The 20179-nt window shown below is 40.5% G+C and overlaps 1 protein-coding gene across 2 annotated transcripts in view; it reads left to right on the top strand.

Moving 5' to 3' along the window:
- The window catches only part of adamts18 (ADAM metallopeptidase with thrombospondin type 1 motif, 18), a 50268-nt gene extending 30231 nt beyond the window's left edge, over positions 1-20037 (top strand). For both annotated transcript variants that reach the window (XM_016662674.1, XM_016662675.1), the window contains 8 exons: positions 1081-1229; positions 6208-6380; positions 7074-7204; positions 8102-8225; positions 8374-8618; positions 13513-13633; positions 14354-14480; positions 19576-20037. In XM_016662674.1, the coding sequence (XP_016518160.1) occupies positions 1081-1229; positions 6208-6380; positions 7074-7204; positions 8102-8225; positions 8374-8618; positions 13513-13633; positions 14354-14480; positions 19576-19870 (1365 nt within the window). In that variant the 3' untranslated portion in view covers positions 19871-20037. The remainder of the gene's footprint in view (positions 1-1080; positions 1230-6207; positions 6381-7073; positions 7205-8101; positions 8226-8373; positions 8619-13512; positions 13634-14353; positions 14481-19575) is intronic.
- The last annotated feature ends 142 nt before the right edge of the window (positions 20038-20179 follow it).

Genomic DNA, 20179 nt, shown 5'->3' with positions numbered 1-20179 from the left:
ATGAAAGAAACATCTTAAGTCAATTCAGCTCTGTTCTTCTGTATCAGATCGGTATCGGCCGATACTAAACCTCAGATATCAGTATCGGAAGTGAAAAAAGTGGATCGGTGCATTGTTACTTATTTAATTGTAACTTTCTTTTTTTGTAATTTCTTTCTTGATTTTGCTTAATTTTAATACAGAAGATAAACAACACATTCAACAACTTGCTTGGTAACAACATTTACATAAACAATTTTTCTATTTAAATGTCCTATTTTGCCCATTTTCTATACATTTTTTATTCTTAAAGTTTCAGTCCATGTGTCAGTTTCTCCATCCTAGACATTTCGACCACTATTGAAGTCCATAGGCTCCTCGATGGTGTTTCCACTTTCCTTCAGATTTTCAGTATTACTTTCTTTGCCTTCATCAGCAGCGATTTTACTAAGCGCTCATCACTATCTTGAATAATTCCCTCCGAAAATACTTCTGGTCTTACTTGAACTTCAAAACATTACTCAAGGTAACACTTTCCACATCTTCTCCAACAGTTCTGTTCTGTTTTTGAGCTGATTGCTTTTAAATTTTGGTGTTATGAGGCACTTCCAGGCAAACTCTTTTCATGTCCGACAAAGTTTGCACATGCTCTGTCATTTTATATCCTCGCTGCATCCCTACCTTACCGTATCACTTCCCATCTACTTTACAATCATGCGTCGCTCGAGTACCAGACTGTACGCTGAAGTTTGCGGTTGTAACGTGACAACATGTGAAAAAGCACATGTAAAAGCGTTCAGGGTATTGTAAACACTAAGCCCAACCTTATTTCAAGCGTAGAAAGTCGATATTTTGACAAGTAGAAAGGTGGTGATGTGTGAGAGTGGCTCTTGGCTTCGATCAGCTGGGGAGTCATGCACAATGGATGTGTGTTGTGCATGTTTTGGCTGTTGATGCAAAAAAAAGGGGGGGCCTGGGTGTCCAGGTGTAGTGCCGGGCGTTTGTCCAACTCCTGAAACCCAGACGAGAACCCGAGCGCCGATAAGTTTGAGCTATTTCTGTCCTCTTCTCCATTCTGTTCCTCCGGTCTTTTTCTTCCAGTGGTGTCGGAGGGGTCAGTGTGTGAAATACGGCGAGCACGGCCCCAGGGCCGTCCACGGCCAGTGGTCAGCCTGGTCCCAGTGGTCGAACTGCTCCAGAACCTGTGGAGGAGGCGTCATGTTCAGAGAGCGATCCTGCACCAACCCCAGGTTCGTACGCACACGCACCCAGACGGTCCCGTTTGATTATGAAGCAGTTAATCACATCCACTTTCACTGCGCCGAAGCCGATTAGGTTGCCAAACAGATGAGGAAATAATTCATCCTGTCACACAGCTGATAGGAAAAATCTGACTTGCAGTTGTACCAGAAAGTTATTGCTGAAGCCCTTTTTGTCACTAAAGTGTTCCTTTTATGAACACCTGAAAGAACTTTGAGCCAGGTAGCTGTCAGCATAGATGTGTGCACACATTTGGCACACACACATGCATACAAATACACACATACGCTTCTGTTTCTCTATCTTTGCAGGAATTTTCCGTTGACATCCACTGATTTCTACAGCCTAACCCTTACTTTTACCTTAAACCAAACCATTACCATTACATAGCCATACCCTACAATGTGATATGTGTTAGGAAAATAGTCCCTGCAATGTATCAAATATATGGCATGTACACGCACACACACGCACAACCTCACACACACTCGGATAACGGCTTTCATCTGTACAGCTTGATAGTCCAGACTGAAGATCTGTCTCTCAGAAAGTCTCCTGATGGAATGCTTCTCTTTTTCTGAAGTCAGCAAATATCTGCTGGACTTGTTCACTCACAAGCACAAGTCCAGGTCGAATCTGAGAAAGCATGTCTCCCTGTTAGCCAAGAGCTCTGTGAGCGTCGTTACAAGAACAAAGGGCATTGTTAGTTTTAATGTAGTGATGCACAACAGATGTGCAGCACCTTGTTGGTACAGAGTATGCATCTAGATTTATGCGATGTTTCAGATCTTTGTCTCGGCGTCAAACAGAGTGACAATCACGAAAAAGTTCTAGATAGAATGCACTCCTAATGAGTTCTATTTGTGGGGATTTTATAACTAGCAAGTGTGCCAGACTCACATTAGTTAAAATACTTTATGCTATAAACCCCTGATGTATTTTGTTGGGATTTTATGGGGAAAGAGCAAGACAAATTAGCATAGCTTTGCTTAGCAGATGTTAGAAAGGATACACGGTTCTGATCTTTGTACAACTTATAATCTGAAACACATGGTGTGCATTTGTCAATACTTTATAGAACCACCTTTTTGCTGCAATTACAGCTGCAGATTTCTTGGCGTATAAGAAAATGTTGTCCATTCTCATTTGCCCATTTTCGTCTGCAAAACAGCTCAAACTCAGTCAGACTGAATGAAGATTAAGGTGAGATGTCTTTTTTATTGCAGACTACATGAAGATGATCCTGTGTTTCCAGCGCTAATGAGCTAATAGCAGAGCTATTTTTTCCTGTTGCGCGTTAGCATTCTTGCTAACTTCATAAATGTTTAGCACACTTAGGATCAACTGAGCAAATTTTTCCAGAGAAATTCCAAAGCGCAAATTTTCTTGACCGTTTTGTAAACTCTCAGTTTAATAAAGTTTGACGTTTTGGTTATCAACTGTTCAGCATTCTTCATGTAGCCAGCTGGCTATATTCATTAAAAACAAGAAACACAAACACAAAAAACACATACAGTACAAGTAATAATCATAAGTACAATATCTAATGCCATTACAGAACTTGTAAACTATAAAACTAAAATTAAATTGCTTGAGAGTTTTAATCTTTCAAAGTCGGTCGGAATTTAAATTTACGTTAACATTTTAGAATTAGCTTCTGGTTAATACATTCCTGCTGCAGTGTTTTAGTGTTAGACAAGCTAATATTTATGATTCGTGCTTTAGGGTTAACTTTTTAGCAGCTGACTTTTTAGTTAACTGTGCCTACCGCTGTATTATTCCACTTATTTTTATCTTACCCAGTGAGTGGCTTTTATCACATTTTGATATTTTCGATTTGCCAAGATGATGTGAGCTTTTTCAATTCAGGTTCCCATAAATTCCTCAATAATATGAAGTCTTTTCAGATTTCCCAATTTTATCCATTTAAACACAACGCCTAGTAATGTGCAGGCTTTCTACTACATCTTTCTCTTTGGTTCTCTTTACCGCTGGGGCCGACAGACTGATGGGGCTACTCTGTCCATCTCAGCCGACTCGTCTCCTAATCCCCGTGAAGGATCAAAGACGCTCTCCGAGGCTGGCTGCTTCTCATATGATACACATTATACACCGTGACTGGCAGACCGAAAAAGGGCCACAAAGCCTTCTAAACCGGGTTAGCTGTCAAGTCCATTTATCATTCCTGTGGCGTTAAACGGAACTCCGCAGGAGAGCCTGCTGACTGCAGCTGCTAAACTGTGAGTTCTGGGATCAGCAGGACAAGCGAGTTGACGGACGATGGTGAAGGCTAAACGTAAAATCCAATGAGGCCAAGTCATGATATCATTGTAAAAGTTCTGGTGCTTTAAAACCATGATAAAACAGTCATGGAAAACAATAGGACACCCCATTAAATACTAGGTTCCTTTCCTTTAGCCACCTACCAGTCTCTGACTTCGCTTTGCCGAACGTTTTATCCCATTTCTCAATTTGACAGCTGTGAGATGTTTTAGGCGTTTCTTCAGTACAGATCTGGGCTCTCTCTCCATTCCAGGATCCATTTCTTTGTTTTCAGCCAATCGTTGGTTGATTTACTGGTATGTTTTGGGTCCAGCTCTCATGTAGAATCCATGGCGAATTCTGTATTGCTATCATCTACCAGCTCAATGCTTCACACTTGGTATGTGGTCCTGAAACAATGAATTTGATTAATGTCAAAGATGTCCTCTGGTCTGTTGTCCAGAAAATATTTTGTCCAAAGATCATTGTTGTATAAGTCCTGGTTTTTGTCCATGCTCTCTCTGGTCAGTCTGGTACTCATTTTTTTCATAGAGGTTTCCACTTGTGTTGTTTGATTTGTGCCGTGACTTTCTGATTATACCTGCATGCGATGTCATACCAACATAGCAGAACCTGCTATTTGTCATGTGACGGCATTTTACAAATTTTAGACACTTCTTTTGACATCCTGTCATCTGCTCTTAAGGTTTGTTTGGCATGTTAGCAGATGTTTTAAAGGTCCTTCACTTGTAGACAGTGGCAGTTCATCACAAAACGTGTAAGGTGCACAGCAAACATCTCAAAGAATGTTCTTGGTCAGATGAGACCAAGATTAAACATTTTGACCATCACAGACCTATGATAAAGATTAATTTGCACTGAAAATTGGAAAACCATTTACAGTACCTTAATCTTCACAAATATGGACATTTTTGTGTTGTCTATTACATAAAATCCATATAAAATAAATTACAGAATGGACAGTTGTGCGTGATAAACTGTCAATGTCACTGTAAAATTACATCACTTTCTGAAGTGCTGTATTTTAATTTCTCTGCCCAAAGACCACCTTCCAGGTCAAACACTGTCAATTTATCTCTCAATAACAAGCCTGGGAGATTAGCAGGTTCATGAATTTGACCCAGCTTTGTCAGGAGCACATTTTGTCAACACCTCCTTTTAGCAGGGGCACATGACGACTCTTACTTGGACCCTGCTTTAGTGGAGCTTCCCAGTCGTCTTCTAAAGCTCTTTGCTGTTTTGGGGCCACGGAATGTGGATGTATTAGCATGTGTAAGAGGTGGAAAATCCTGAGAGGGACCGGGAGGGAGCAGGTGAGTCACAGAGAGTGCAAGAGCAGACACGATGACCCCTGACCTACAGGGGTTTCCGCTTCTGTCGCCAGACAGATTTACCAGGCTACTGGGACATCTAAGCACCCTTTAGGGGTCATGAAGTTTGCACACTTAAGAACTTGTTGAAGGAAAAGAGGATAAGGACGAGAGATCCAAGAAGTTTGGCAAAACAAGAGTCTGGAATCAGGAAGGAGGATCTAACTCTCCTTTCGGATCAATCGAGTGCTCTAATTAGGAGGACTTGACTGATGGCGAATACGGGGGAGTCCCCCACTAGCCCGCCGTAAGCACCTTACCATATGGTTTGTGTTTGTGTGCGGCTGAGTCTTAATAGGATCAGGACTCTGAAAACCAGGGCCAAATCCCCCGTCTCACTAAAGGGAGGAAGATCAGCGCAGAGCAGGTATCGCCCAAGCTTCCAAACCTTTCAGGATCTCCATCACCATTGGCAGCAAAGACCTTCTGTGATCGAGTCCAGATCTAAACGGATCCAATAAGCAGCTGAGTTGGAGAAAAAAACAAAACAACATACGCTGTCATCCTGAATGTGTGCTTCCCGTTGCTGTAGGCACAGATATTTCTGAAAATTAAAAGGGTTACTCTTTCTTGTCCTAAATATTTTTTTACAAGCAGTTATTTTTTATTGGACACAGTGTGGTTCCCCAGGCTGTCTGGGTGTTTATATGCATGTGCAATCCACTTTAGTAAACAACAAAACTCAATTTTCTCTGTTGGTGGTTGTTTGAGAATGCCTAGCAAGATTGAAGAGGGCCTGGGAAGTCAGACATGGCATCCCGGTGTTTTCAGACAAAAGACTGCTGCCATTTGTCTAACAAGTGGTGATTTTTCAGATAAAAATAGCTTATATGTGTTACTACGAAACTTCAGAAGAAAATTTGTCTTTTTTATAATCAAACACTGATGAATTAAATAAACTACTTCTTCTGAATTACTGCATTCACATGCTTGAGTCAGCAAAATTTTAAGATTGAAACTCCAGAGGTTTAAAGTAAAAAAATGTTAACCGTTTCCTAACAGACTATACGATTGTGTAGACCTATACTGTATGTCCACCAGCCTTTAAGTGACAATATTCAAGCAAATACTCCCAAGCATTCCTTTTCTTAAAGTTCTTGACAATCACATTTTTATTCATTGTTACAAACCATATTTTAGTTGATTCTAAAAGCAATACCAAGACCATTTATTTAGCATAGATTCCTGAGTTGTCAGTAACCTCTTTTCTGTAACCCAATCATTTTGATTCAGGTTGAGTTAGCTCTTCATTAATGGCCATTGGCAGACTGCCAGAAATGCATTGTCAATGAAACTTGTTGTATCCCTGACCCAGGCCCCAGAACAATGGTAAATTCTGCCCAGGCTCGACTCGTCTCAACCAGCTGTGTAACACCAGACCCTGCCCTTCCAAAGCCTTGGACTTCCGGGCCCAGCAGTGTGCCGAGTACAACAGCAAACCCTTCAGGGGCTGGTACTACAAGTGGAAACCTTACACAAAAGTGGACGGTAAGGTGGTCTGTTGAGGAATGACATGTACTTGTGTTGTTCTTTTACCTTGAATGTACAGAGAGTTCTCCAAAGCCTGGGCCTACTCTTGTATGTTCTGTGTTCCTCTGTTGGTCCAAATCTCTTTTCTAAAGTGTTTACTCCTTGTAATGCCAAACTCTATTTACTGTCATAATGATCAGAGCCACAAAGCTGCAGGAAACTAGCTGTGGGTAATGTGCATGGGAAACATGTAGCCACCTGTACACTCAAACAAGGGGAAGGATTTAAAAAAAGGAAGCCTGCAGGCCAGCTTTGTTACACAGAGAAAGGCGAGAGAGAGAGAGTGTGTGTGTGCGGTGAGGAAGAACAGCGTGTTGGCTGTCATCCCAGGCCGGTTTTAAACTGTTGATGAATGGAGGGGACCATGTGGAGAGGAACAGATTCTGAAATGCTTAATGGGTCGCTGGGCCAAGTCACCTTCACCATCATTTGTTTTAATCAGAGGCGGCTGTAGAGGCCTCTCTCTGATAACTGATCTGAATTTTTTTTTTTTTTTTTAAATATACCAATGAGCCCACCAGAGTTTCACAAAGTGTTTCTGTCATTTCCATTTTAGTCCCCTGGAAAAGTTGCTCAGATTCTGAAACAGCAAAACTCACCAGGTCTTAGAAGAACTTTAGTGCATTTACATGTTCTTTCTCTTCCCTGCAGAAGAGGACATCTGTAAACTGTACTGCATTGCAGAAGACTTTGACTTTTTCTTTGCCATGTCCAGCAAGGTGAAAGATGGCACCTCCTGCTCTGACCATAGAGAAGGTGTCTGCATTGATGGAGTGTGTGAGGTAACTTGGTTTCTTGTTTTTTTTTTCTTTTCTTTTACATAGGGTCCGATACAGGTTGGACTGATCCCATTCACAGTGTTTATTATGGGCTATATGGGTGGTTGCCCAGGGCAACATTAGAAAAGGGGTAAGATCCTCAAGGACTAGAAAATATAATACATCTTGTCTGTCTTGTGCCCTGAACAAGTATACTACTACTTGTATGCATGTCTCCCTTGCTTTCTGCTGGATAAAAATCGTGATAATTGCTGACATTTTGATTGGTCGAGGGCATAGCAGAAGGAGGGGCTTGTCCTTCCTTCAGGGAATTAGTGATGGTTCTCACAATTCCCATAAGAGCCATCACTGATTGGCCCTGTGGTGTCATTTCAGGTTAGATATGTGTCTCCCTGTTTGATATTATCCAAAATCATGTTCATATATAGTAGTTCTAAAAATACAGTATGGGAAGTATATATTTCAAAATCTCTTGCACATGTCTCTGTGACATGTCCTGTTAGTTAAGAATAAACAAATCTTTTAGAAGGGAAAACATACATATATATATGTGTGTGTGTGTATATATATATATATATATATATATATATATATATATATATATATATATATATATATATATATATATATATATATATATATATATATATATATATATATATATATATATATATATATATGCTCCTCCCCAGGGAGACTGAAGGCTGGAATTGAGTTAAAAAGGGCAAGCCTCCAGTTTCTAGTTTGTTTTTTTCGTTCAGTTGTACATAAGATCTATCAAACATTTTTGTGATTTCATTCTCCCCCCTCCCAAAAATCCTTTGGTTTTAGCAGCTGTCTGTACATTTTTGAGAGTTGCTATAGTGAATCATGTATAATGGAGCGAAATGCCTTTTTCAGGCTGTGGGTTGTGACCGTCTCCTGGGCTCCAAGGCCTCCCTGGATGCCTGTGGGGTCTGTAAGGGAGACAACTCCACTTGCAAGTTCTTTAAGGGCCAGTACACCCTGCAGCACCGGGCTAACGGTAAGCTCCACTAAAGTTGTAGTTTTTCTGTTGCCGCTGGTAGTCCGAATTACCGAATAAGAGAGAAAAACTTGCATGGACTAAAAGGCTGTCTTTAGTTTTATTTTTGCTACTGATCCTTAAGTGTGTTTCCTGTCTTCGTTTCCAGAGTATTACTCTATGGTGACAGTGCCTGCTGGAGCTAGGGGCATTCACGTTCAGGAAATGGAAGTGTCCACCAGCTACCTGGCTGTACGTTCCCTTAAGAAAAAGTACTACCTGACTGGGGATTGGACCGTGGACTGGCCAGGGAGGTTTTACTTCGGCGGGACCGTGTTCGACTACCAGCGCTCTTTCAACAAGCCAGAGAGCCTGTACGCCGTCGGTCCCACTAACGAGACTCTGGTGTTTGAAGTAAGTTGCTGCTGCTACTGCAGCTCTGTTTTAACTCTGGGCGTGATGTGGCTTTGAGGTAGGAATAAGTTTGGCTTTAGCTTTGGCTGGTCTGCCCCCTACCCCACCATTGCACTCAGTTATATAAGATTAATTGATTTACCAAGAAGTATTTTACATTAAAGACATAATCAAATTCAAAATTCTCTACTTTTTGTGCTTAATTTAGAGGTTTTGCCAATAGTTCAATTTTATAAAGATTAATCTCTCAGGGCAGGAATTAATGTTTTCAATGCAGGATTGTCCCGTAGTACTGCCAGCTCCAGTGTTAACACAGTCACTACTTCAGGTTCATGTTCATGTTCACACAAAACCATAGATATGTCCCCTCTGGCCACCGACCTCCTGTGCTTTGTTGAAGGCATGTAGCTACTAGAGCGAGTAAAGTCCTTAAGTCAACTGCTCTGTCCAAGCAGGGATGAAAAGTATAAAATCAGATGGTTGCCTGGAGTGAGATGTTCTGCACAGCATACCCAATGATTTATAAGCTTTTTATTTATTTTTTTCTTCCTTCATTCACATTTGGAGTCAGCGGTTTGTTACAAACCAGAGCTTGGTGAGGAGCTCTTGTCTGTACCTGTCCTGAAACAGCATATTACGACGCCTGACAAGCGCATTTCCTAGACGGCAAAACCGACGTTCCACAAGTGGCCGAGTCATGCAGAGGTTTGAGCGAACGGCGCGGGGATGTGGGGGAAGTTCCTCTGCATAACTTTGTCAGCAGAAGTATCTATTTTCTCTTGACCTCTGAGCCTTGGCCATGAAAACAGAAGTGGAAACCAGCTGAAGAGCAGACAGTGAGGTGATATTCATGTAAAAACTGGTCTCCACTTTGTCCCTTGGGCTACCGACACGGTGCGGTTAGAGCTGGAATGACTGGCCGCCGTGAGTTATATTTATTTCTAACATGCCTTGGCGGTCACTTGTTTGTCTGTCTTGAAGCATCCGAGTGCTAATGTTGCTATTTTGGTGAAGAGACTTTGGTCTGTGGCTTAGGGTGAGTTGCTGTTTGAAAAGTGTAGCATTGTCTTTGGTGACCTTTATTGAGATTTCAAACCATTTACCCAAAGTTTATTTCCACCTCAACAATGCCCAGTTTCAGGGTGCTGTGGTGGCGCAGGGGCAAAGCACAACCCATGTATTGAGGCCTTAGTCCTCATGCTGGTGGTCGCAGGTTCAATTCCTGGCCTGGTGACATTTGCTGCATGTCTTCCCCATCTCACATAACCCTCTTTCCTGTCAAACTACCTTCAAATAAAGACCACTAGAAGCAAAAAAAAAAAAACAATGCCAGGTTTCATAGGCAACATCAACCATGCTGCTAATTATTATGAATATACCGCAATATCATAGTGGAAGCAATAGTTGTCCAAAAACAAAAAAATTTACTTCTTCATGAAAACTAGATGTATTATTCCACTAAAAATATTTGTCCTCTCAGATATACGATTGCGATATGTGAGCATCATGGCTCTAAGGTGCTGGTTTGTTTATTATTGCCACTAGGTCTGTCATGATAGCAAATTTTGCTGGACAATAAATTGCCCCAGTAATTGTTGCACTAAGCGATAATATTGTGGTTTTCAAGTAACATACTGATAATGGCATAATAATGTAAGTTTGCCGTCTCAAAGAACGACACTTAACACTGGAAGATACTTGAAATATTTCCAGTAAAACATGACAACCAAAACGATCAATGAAACAGAAATAAAAACCATTTAAAGCCAGAACGTAAATAAAATAGACTGTGATGTCTCCATAAAATAGTAATAATCAAAATCTAAGTTATTGAATTCATTTTAATTAGTCATGCAATTAGTGGGTTAATTGCATATTGTGACAGCATTAATTTAAATAAAATATTTAAAGGTTTAATCCAGATTTCTTTTTTAAGTGAAGTTCAGTTCAGTCAATATTGGTAACAGTTCACTCACCTGTAAGTCAAGTTAAGTTTATCTGTATATCACATTTCAGAAACAAAGTGCTTTAAATTATAAAAATATATTACAGTCACCAGTATTGAAATAAGTAATACATTATATTCTGTCACTGTGAGTTTAACAGACCTTCAGACTGGTGAAAGCTAACAGGCTAATCAGGTTCTAAGGCTACATGCTAACACCTTATTTTATTACTCATCATTTTGATCACATACTGTATATACCGTGACATCAAGTAAGGCTGAGGCAGCAGTGTAGTAGAAGTATGAAACACTGCCACCTGCAGGTGGGAGTTATCATCACTTAAACTTGATGTTTTTGACCATTTTGCGAAAAATTTGTAATAAACTCAAAATTGGCATGAAAAAAAAACATGAGGATCTCTTGATTTAGCGTCAGTTTCCATGATCCTGGACGTAATTTGGCAGCATACATTAAAAAAATACTTTGATTTTATTGATGAAATATCTAAGCACACAATTGTTTTATCATGTGTCCCTCTGGTGTCTTGAGGGCCACACAAGCTGTGGTGACCCCGATTTGACACATAGTTTTAGATCAAAACTTATTTATGTGTTACAATGAGTATATGTGGAAACTATTCATATACATTTGAAGTAAGGCAAAAATAAAAAAGAAAACAGTTATAAATTTATCTGCCTTTTGTTAGAGTCTCAATCGAGTATCTATACAGCTTAGCACCCAGAGATCATGCAGATGATGTAAGCATAATCTGCATTAGTACATCCAGTAATTACAAAAAGGAGACAGAGGTTGAAACAGAGATAAGAACCGGCAGACAGGACGGACGGAGAGCAAGATTAAAAGATTAAGAATTCTGCAATTGAACTTTTTGGATGCGATGAGTTAAGGTCAGAGAACAAGGTCTTTGGCTGGGAAGTTAGAGTTCTTCCTAATGCAAATCTTCATCTGCTTCACACATTCTGCCACACTGATGCTGTGACATTAAAAAAAAAAAAAAAAACGAGGACAGTGAGGGAGGATGTAAGTGTGGATCACTCACAGTTCCTTATTCAGTGCGAAACACTGAAGGGAAAAGCACATGTTGAGTGTGAGCGTAAGCTGTGACAAGGTGCTCTCATCTGCTCAGCTGGCGGAGGAGTGTGGGGGGAGTTGGTGGTGGGGGGTTATTGGCGTGGTACACGAGACAAGGAGGAGTTAGCCGCCGCCGTCACGTAACATATGGCTGCCTCTGGACGTTTTGGTGGACGCTAAGCGGGATTATTCCCTCGTGAAATTGAAATTCTTGTGGTTTGGCAGGGCAAGGTCATGCCAGTCCAGAACACAACTTAGTCAGCCTGATATCTGCACCCGACAGATTGTAATTCATCTTCATCTTGTGTGTCTCGGCGATGTGTGAGGTTGTCGGAGCTGTGAAAATCACGCCACTGTGATCTGCTGTCGCTATGCAGTCAGATTAACACCAGCCTTACATCCTCTCTGATTTTACACAGGCAGTGCAATTTTTGATGCTTTAAAGTTTTTTGTTTGTTTGTTTTTTTGTTGATTGTTTTATCTGTATTGTGTTGTCATCTTAGCCATATAGTCATCTTGTAGGAATTGTCCCCTATGATCTAAAACGTTTTGTGGTGTTTTATGAAGGGAAACCTAATCTGCTAAACGACTTCAGATTAGAGAGGAGGCTTTTTCTAGCGCTCATTCCAAACAACTTTGTCTGTTCGATCTTTTTGAATTATGTAACCATTTAGATTAAATACACCAAGCAGTGGTGGATAAAGTTTGAATTAACTGGTCTGGACGTGGCTCTTTGAGTGCGCATGTGGACACCACCTGAGCATCTTTAATATTTTCACACATTTTGTTCTTTGTGTTTGTTCATCTTGGCCTTTTCTCTCGTTTGCCTCACATTTAAAAAACTTAAACACTCAAACGTGTTTTAGATATGAACTTGGTTCTCTGACTGTCACTGACTAAATGTGTGATACCAGTGCAGCAGGTAATGTGGAAATAGAAGCACTGATGAAGAATACTGTAAGCTAGCTAGTTAGCTAGGTAGACGTCAACAACTAGCTAGCTAGCTTCATCAGAAGAACTATGAATGCCATGAGTTAGCTAGGTAGTTGTAAGAACTGTCATCTTCTGAGCCATTTTTTAAAATGTTTTTAATACTGTGTATTTTGTTGATTTATCTCAAATCATCTGTATCTATATGTTAAAAAAGCCATTACTGTTGCTGCTAAAAGTCCAGGTTTGCGCACAACTGAGTATCATCACATTGAACACTGTTTCCTGCCACAAGCCCTTCCAGAGTGTGTTTTCTTTGCAGAAACATGGAGCTGGTTTAATGAAAGCTTCTTGTTTCACAGCAGATTAACAATTCTCATTTGACCCTCTGTCTGGCAGCTAGCCAGAGGGTCAAGATGGTTGACCTGAGTAGGTGGAAGCGCCTCACGACTAGTTTCAGTGTACAGCTCCAGTGATTGTAAGTTAATTGGTTCTGCAGATATAACTGAAAGCTGTCCGATGTTAAAGGTCTGGTACATACTGGTAGTCTTTTATTTATCACTTGAATGTAAGAGGAAGTTGACCTTGACAATAAAAAGTATTGCAAATAAATATCTCCTTGTCCTTGGTTTAATGGTAGGGATGTCTGCTTTCCTTCTTGCGTTAATTTGTGCTGGAGTTGGAGGTGGAGTAATGTTCTGCAATGTTTCCTGAGTCATGTTTTCAAGACACGTAACCCTTAGCAGCTGAAGCAGGATACCACATCCCTGTTGGTCGTTAGTCTCTTCTAATGGGTTATATGATAGAATGGTGGATTTTGGTGTTCAAGGACCTGGTAAAGTTGTTCAAAGATGTGGGTTTTAGTTTATAAGAGAACTGTGATTTATTTCTCCTGAAACCTTTCTGAGTGTTTTCTTGCCTGACAGATCCTTCTTCAGGGAAAGAACCCCGGGGTGGTTTGGGAGTACACTCTGCCCCGCACTGAGAAGAAACCTGAGTACAGCTGGGGTGTGGTTCGCTCGGACTGCTCTGCTCCGTGTGCTGGAGGTAAGGCTGGTTCTACATCACCTCATAACAGAGATGCAAATCTTTCAATGTCAAGCGATTTGATTGAATTCCGATTTTTTTTAGGGTCTCGAAACGATTTCTGAAAACGATTCTCGATTCAGAAACCAAGTTTTCTATTCAAACAGTCTGGATTGAACATTTATTTTAAACAGTTCTGTACGGTTCCATACTGTATCAAATTCCATCTAAATAGGTTTGTGCATGAAATCCTGCAACTGACATGACCAAGTTAGCTTACAGGTTTTAAGGTAGGAAAACCTGTTAGTGGGTTCTGGACACGGACCACCAGAGATAAGATGGAAATTTTACATCAAAGTATATTCATATGTTGGAATGGACCAGTCAAAGTGGAGATTTAAGCCCGATTCATTTAATCTGACTGCAAAATACTTCAGTTTTTCCTAACATTCTGTTTTGGTCTATCACAGAGAATCTTAAAGTTTGTGCTTGTCACAAAATGTAAAACACATTTCGTCACGTTTATCATTATGCAGTGTGTAATTCACTGCATAATGATAGAAAATGTAATCATTTTCCAGCTAAACTGGAAGATTAACAACTTTCTTATGCACATCTTTTTAGAAATGTCCCATCAGTGAGTCACACTTTATCTACAGTTTACTAAATGCTTTCCCTCAGCTACTGGACTTTCTTCACCAGATGTCTGCTGTACCAAACCTTCCTCCTCACGTTTTTCAGGTCGCATCTCCAGCAAGGCCATCTGCCTGCAGGACCACCGCACCCAGGCCAACTCCAGCATGTGCAACCCCCACACCAGGCCCGCTCTAGGTTCCCATCTCTGCAACACGCAGCCCTGTCCAGCCTAGTAAGTGTTCAGACTGCGTGTGGGTCAGAGGCGCTCGTTGCCTCTCCTTGCTTGTGGGATCTGTGGCGGTGGCTCTAATGTCGCCAAATTTTCAGGATGCCGTGGAACCGTTTTATTATAGGTGCGCACACAGACGCATGTATGCACTGCGGTCGCGCTGCTGGCTGCGGTGTGCCGCCACTCTGCACTCTCTGTGTTCGTCTCATTCCTCGGCCCACTCTGTAATTTTTCCTTTTTCTCCTGTTTTTCCTCCCTTAAAAAAGGAAACATTCTTCCCACGCAAAGACGCACACAGGAGCTCTCTGCATTTGCTATGCCTGCTTTTCTCTGTGTTAATGTGGAAGACAGTTGTTGCTGTTTGACGACTTGGATTTAAAGTTCAAACCATAAGTTTATGTACAGGAAATAAAGGCACAAACCTTAGAAGTTAGAGTTGTATTTATTTTGACCTAAAAAGAGAGAAGTTTGGTCTGATTTAACTTCAGGCAGTGAGATAAAAAGAAATATGCAGCTGCATTTCCATTACAAATGTGCACAAAAATTTGTCATTATTTTGCTAACGTTTAAAAAAAACGCAATTTGGCTGTTACGTTTTTTCATAAGAAATAAGAAACGCAGTTAAAAATCATACATCAATAAGTTTGTTCATGCAGCAAGTCAATAAAAAAACATCATGATACTCCAACTACTTTCTGTCTTTGTGGTTTGCACCGCCAAAAGTTGGCTTATTTTCATTAAGCAAATTTTTATTTTCGAAATGCCAAATTGTGCAATTTTATAATCAAAGGAAGCGAAGCTAACATCTTTTTATTCAGTCTCTGCAAACTTCTGGTATCAGCTTAAATTTCAGCCTGAACAAACAAAAGACAGCACCTTTGATTGATGAGAAGATAAGAAAAACTCCACTTATAAATCATTTTTTTAATTTGGTTTTGAAACAATAAAAGCAGTTAAATCTTGTAATTTCAGTGCACCGTTTTGCATATGTCTGGTAATTAGCTCCAAGTCTGAGGATGGAAGGCCTGCTTTCCATCACTCTAGTTTTTTAATTTCTCCACAGATTATCTGTCAAAAAACAAATACATAATCTTGACCTTAAATTTAAATAATCCTATTTTTAACTTAAAAAAGCTTCAGCAAATAACTTAAAAATAGAATTAATAGAACAGAAAATATAACTGGAGCCAGATAAACAGATTTGAAGAAATCATCTAAACCTTGTTAGACTGATTGTTGCTCTCTGAGCATGAAATCATGCATACAATCCAAGTTGCATCTTGGTAGTCTAGACAGAGCACTTCAAGGTATGCATTTTTAAAAGTCTGCATTAGGACCAAACACAGAATTCATAGGAGCAAACTGGGTGAAAGTGCATTGGAGTAAAGAGTTGAATAAATGGCCTCTCTCTCTCTCTCTCTCTCTCTCTCTCTCTCTCTCTCTTTCCCTCTCTCTCTCTCTCTTTCTCTCTCTCTTTTCTCTCTCTCTCTCTCTCTCTTATAGCTTGTAGGGCTTTTGGCTGGAGAAGTGGAGCTAGCTTGATTTACAGCACTGCCCCAAAAGAACAGGCAGGGGTCAGAGAGAGTACACACATAGACACAAACACAACTGCACTGCGCAAAATAAACTTCACATGCACACTTTCTCTAAATGTTTGAGGCTTAAATAATAGATTTTGAGTTCAACCACAAGGTAAGTATGTAGCCTAGCATCCTAGGAGGAACTCTGTTCCCTGCTAGCCATGCTAGCAAGGAGCAATGCTAACAGAGAGCCATGCTAGCAGGGAGTCTTGCTAACAGGGAAACATGTTAACAGGGAGTCATGCTAACAGAGGAACATGCTAACAAGTAGCCATGCCAGGGGTAGTCGTGTTGACAGGGTACCATGCTAACAGGGAGCCATGCTATCAGGTCTGTGCTAAATTTGTTTATGGGCTAAACAAGTCAAACTATCAGTTACCTGAGAAGTAACTGCTCCTAATCTTTAGCATACAGTTTCTCTTGTCTCAGTGAAAGCTATCAGACGGCCTGGTTGTTGGTCCTGAGCTTCCCAACTCTTTTTGGTGAAGGAAATAGCCTTGGTGTCAGAAGAATTGTCCGTTCAGCTAAGAGCAGCAGCTTGACACCCATGAATTATCTTATATATAGGAGTAGACACCGTTTCTGAAGTGTTCTATGTGTGTAACAGACTGGTTAATGCGTGCTTCACCGGAAGAAAGTTGAGTTGAGTGAACAGCATGAAAGCTCTAAAGACTGCATTAAGATCTCCAGGATGTATGGCCTCGCATTCAACAGCCCCAGCAGAAAAGAGAAGCTGACAATGAGATGGGATGCACTCGAACTGTGTGTGTGGGTGTGTGTGTGTGTGTGTCTGACGGGGGGAGACTGTAAGAATGCCTGTTTATATCTAAGGAGTGTATCACGAGTGCTGACAGCCCTCTCCATGTTTCATTGTGCAGAGACGGAGGGATTCCTGCGGGGCCCAGTCGGTCTGGTCATGGAGAAGTTAACCCCCCCAAACACAAGCCTTGATTCCCTTCACTCCATTAGCTCTGTAGCTTCAGGCACGCTTTTAGCTTCTTCTTACACCAACACAGTGCTGAACTGTGGTGTAGCAGCATTTCTATCGTAAAACAGGGAGGCAGGGAGAATTATTTTCTTTAGAAAAAGAGCTCCATCATTCTGGCTAGCTGCACTTAGATATATCTTGTTAGTGATTTTCTTTCATTGGTTTATTTGGTCAAAATAGAGACCAAATAAACCAAACCCACATTTACTGTATTTTATTTTTCCTAAACAGATGGATACTTGGCAATGATCACGTGACTTATCTAACTATTTTAGAAAAGTTAGAATTCTTTAGATTTTCAAATAGTAAAATTTTTAAGGGTGTTATTTGCTTTAGTCAGAGCCGGGACTTTAATGTGTTCATTTTGATCAATTGTTCACATAGATTATTGTGTGTTAAACATTTTTACACAATTAATTGTGTATTTTTATTTTATTTATTCAAACAAAGTTGGAACATTTCAATCATATTTTGATTAAAATGTTATTAATTAATTACAGCCCTTGAAATTAATTCAATTAAAAAAACACACGAAAGAAACAAAAAACATTTCCCACAAATGTTGAATTATGTATGAAATGTTTCAGACCAATCCAAACTGATCCTCCCATTTGTGCTACCCGTCCTGCAGATGTGCAATCGACTGCTAACAAAAGTAAGAATTTGGCTCCACAGAACCGCATTTTCTGGTCCTACCTTAAAATATACATCAGTTTCGTGAGATATTTGAGATATACAAATTATGGCTACATCTGTATTGGTTTTGCAGCAAAGCGGAGTGGCACATCCGCCACTTTTCTCTAATGATATACTGTTATTTATAAGTCAGGGAAACAGATGGGGGAAAGAGAAACAAACAGCCCTCAGGCCAAAAGTCCCGAACCGATGCTTTCGGCTCCCAGTGGTCCACAACCTGCTAACGTCCAAAGTGCGGTTCAGTCCTGCTGCTTCATTTTCCTCTGCCATCTGAAGAGGAATGAAAGCATTTTTTTGTTTTTTCTTCCCCTGGAGCAGGTCAGCAGTGTGTAGGAACGGTCTCTTTGGTAGTTTGTCGTCTCCGAAGTGGACAGATTGGTCGGGTCATCCCCTCCTTCTGCCTCTATGTAGCATGTGATTGCCAAAGTTTTCATTTTGTTGAAGTTTGCCCGTGTGCCATGGTGCCAAAAACAATGCAGCTTGTTTTTGTGGTTTTAATGGCAAAGCAGGAATTATAGCTATCCAAACCAAGTAATGTGTTAGTCCAGTATCACAAGCCATTTTTTCATCACTTAAATAGGACCTGCATGAATAGAATACAATAGAATAAATGTTGTCTGCATATCCTTAAAAAGTCTCAATTTCATGCATCTAAACTTGATGCCTTAAAAAAATTTCACAAATGTAATTTGGCCTAGAATACAAATAATCAGTTCTTTTCTGTCAGGCAAAATGCAGACATCTTCATTGCGTTCCATTACACTAATTAGCTACTGATTTATCTGTACTAACTAGCCAGCTTTTTTTGTGTCTATAATTGGAGTCAAAAGGAACAGTACCAATGTCTTCAACTAAACATCTGTAGTAAATTTGGCAAGTAATGTTATTTATATATATATATGCATATATATAGTATAACAAACTCTATAAAATATGTGATTTTGCTTTGTACATCTGTTGTGATGCAGCTGTTAAACTAAAATACAGATCTTTATATTTCATTCATAATTGTCTTCAAATGGTGTCCAAAACTCTTAAGTTTGAATTGGTGAAACCTGCTGAAACCCTGGAGTAGAATAGAAATATCCTTTATTGTGACACTGTGGGGAAACGGCAGCAAAGTGACATTCTATTACGGCATGTTGGTTAATATAAAATAGAAATATAAAAATATACTAAAAGAACAAAATTATGAACAATATACTGTCCAGTACTGACAAAATTACAACATAAAAATACTGTTCAGTTATCAAAACTAGCACAATCTGACATATAATCATGAAACATTTAAGTGCAACAAAACAGCAAAACCTGTTGGGTGCAAATCCCCTTTTTCCTACGCTGAGCGGTACTGTGGTCGGCTGAGGAAATCTGGGAAAACTTTCCTGCAGAGTTGTGTACAGTATGGTTTTTTATGTTTAGTTTCATAGGAAACGAAAGTATAATGATGCATACAACGGCTGGGTCATGGATATATAAATTAAGGTCAGCATTTCTGCTCCATATTGAATCATAAGTTTGGATGCCAACCTGTTTGAAGTGTTTAACAGCTGAATAATTGGACATTTTAATGCGATTTGGAGGGTTTTTTTTGTTTTTGTTTTTTTTTTGATGGCAATCACTGATGGTTTACGTTGTAACGGTGTTCTTTAAGGACGAAAATAAGCAAAGCAGGCCGAGGTCTAAACCTGTGGTTGGACTCTCTGATTGGGAGCTCAGTGATGTGGTCGGCTTCCTGATAACAGAGCCCGAGTTCAGCCTGAGAACGCACGTTTAGACCCAACTCCTCCGGTCGCTGTCGCTTCACGCCCCTGCTCTTCCTGTCCCTCCACAGCTGGGCCCCGGGGGACTGGGGGCCCTGCAGCCGCTCCTGTGGGGGGGGCCAGCAGACCAGGACGCTGCGCTGCATGAGGAAGGTGACCTACCAGCGGGATGAGGCGGCGGCACACTCCCTCTGTCCCGTCATCTCTCCGGCCCAAATCCAGCCGTGCCACACCCAGGCCTGCCCGCCGGAGTGGAGCTCAGGGTCCTGGTCCCAGGTGGGTCCAAACCAGCATCTTATAAGAACCGAGCAGCTTTCTCTGTACAGTTTCTATTCTATTCAGCTCCATTTTGTGTTGAATCTATAAATAAGTCTTATTTTCTTTTTATTTCTTATTTATTTGCTTCCATGAAAGTGAGAACTAAATGGGTTTCTTTGATAGTTGCTGTCTTTTTTTAATGGGACGGATCTGAGGTCTCACTGATAAACTGGTCCTGAAACGAGGAGCTTTTTGTTTGTGCTGCCATCAGTTTTAAGATATTCATAAAAGGTCAACCGTCCACGCCCACTTTTATGAAGTCAAACAGATTCGATGTTTAATCATCACTGTAAAAGGTTTTTTCACCGGCACATGTAAAAATGATACAGCACCCATGTAGTACAATATATAGAGGAG

This window comes from Poecilia formosa, unplaced genomic scaffold, assembly GCF_000485575.1.
Source record: "Poecilia formosa unplaced genomic scaffold, Poecilia_formosa-5.1.2 Scaffold384, whole genome shotgun sequence".
Taxonomy (NCBI): Eukaryota; Metazoa; Chordata; class Actinopteri; order Cyprinodontiformes; family Poeciliidae; genus Poecilia; species Poecilia formosa.
This window is presented reverse-complemented; position numbering and strand designations above follow the sequence as displayed.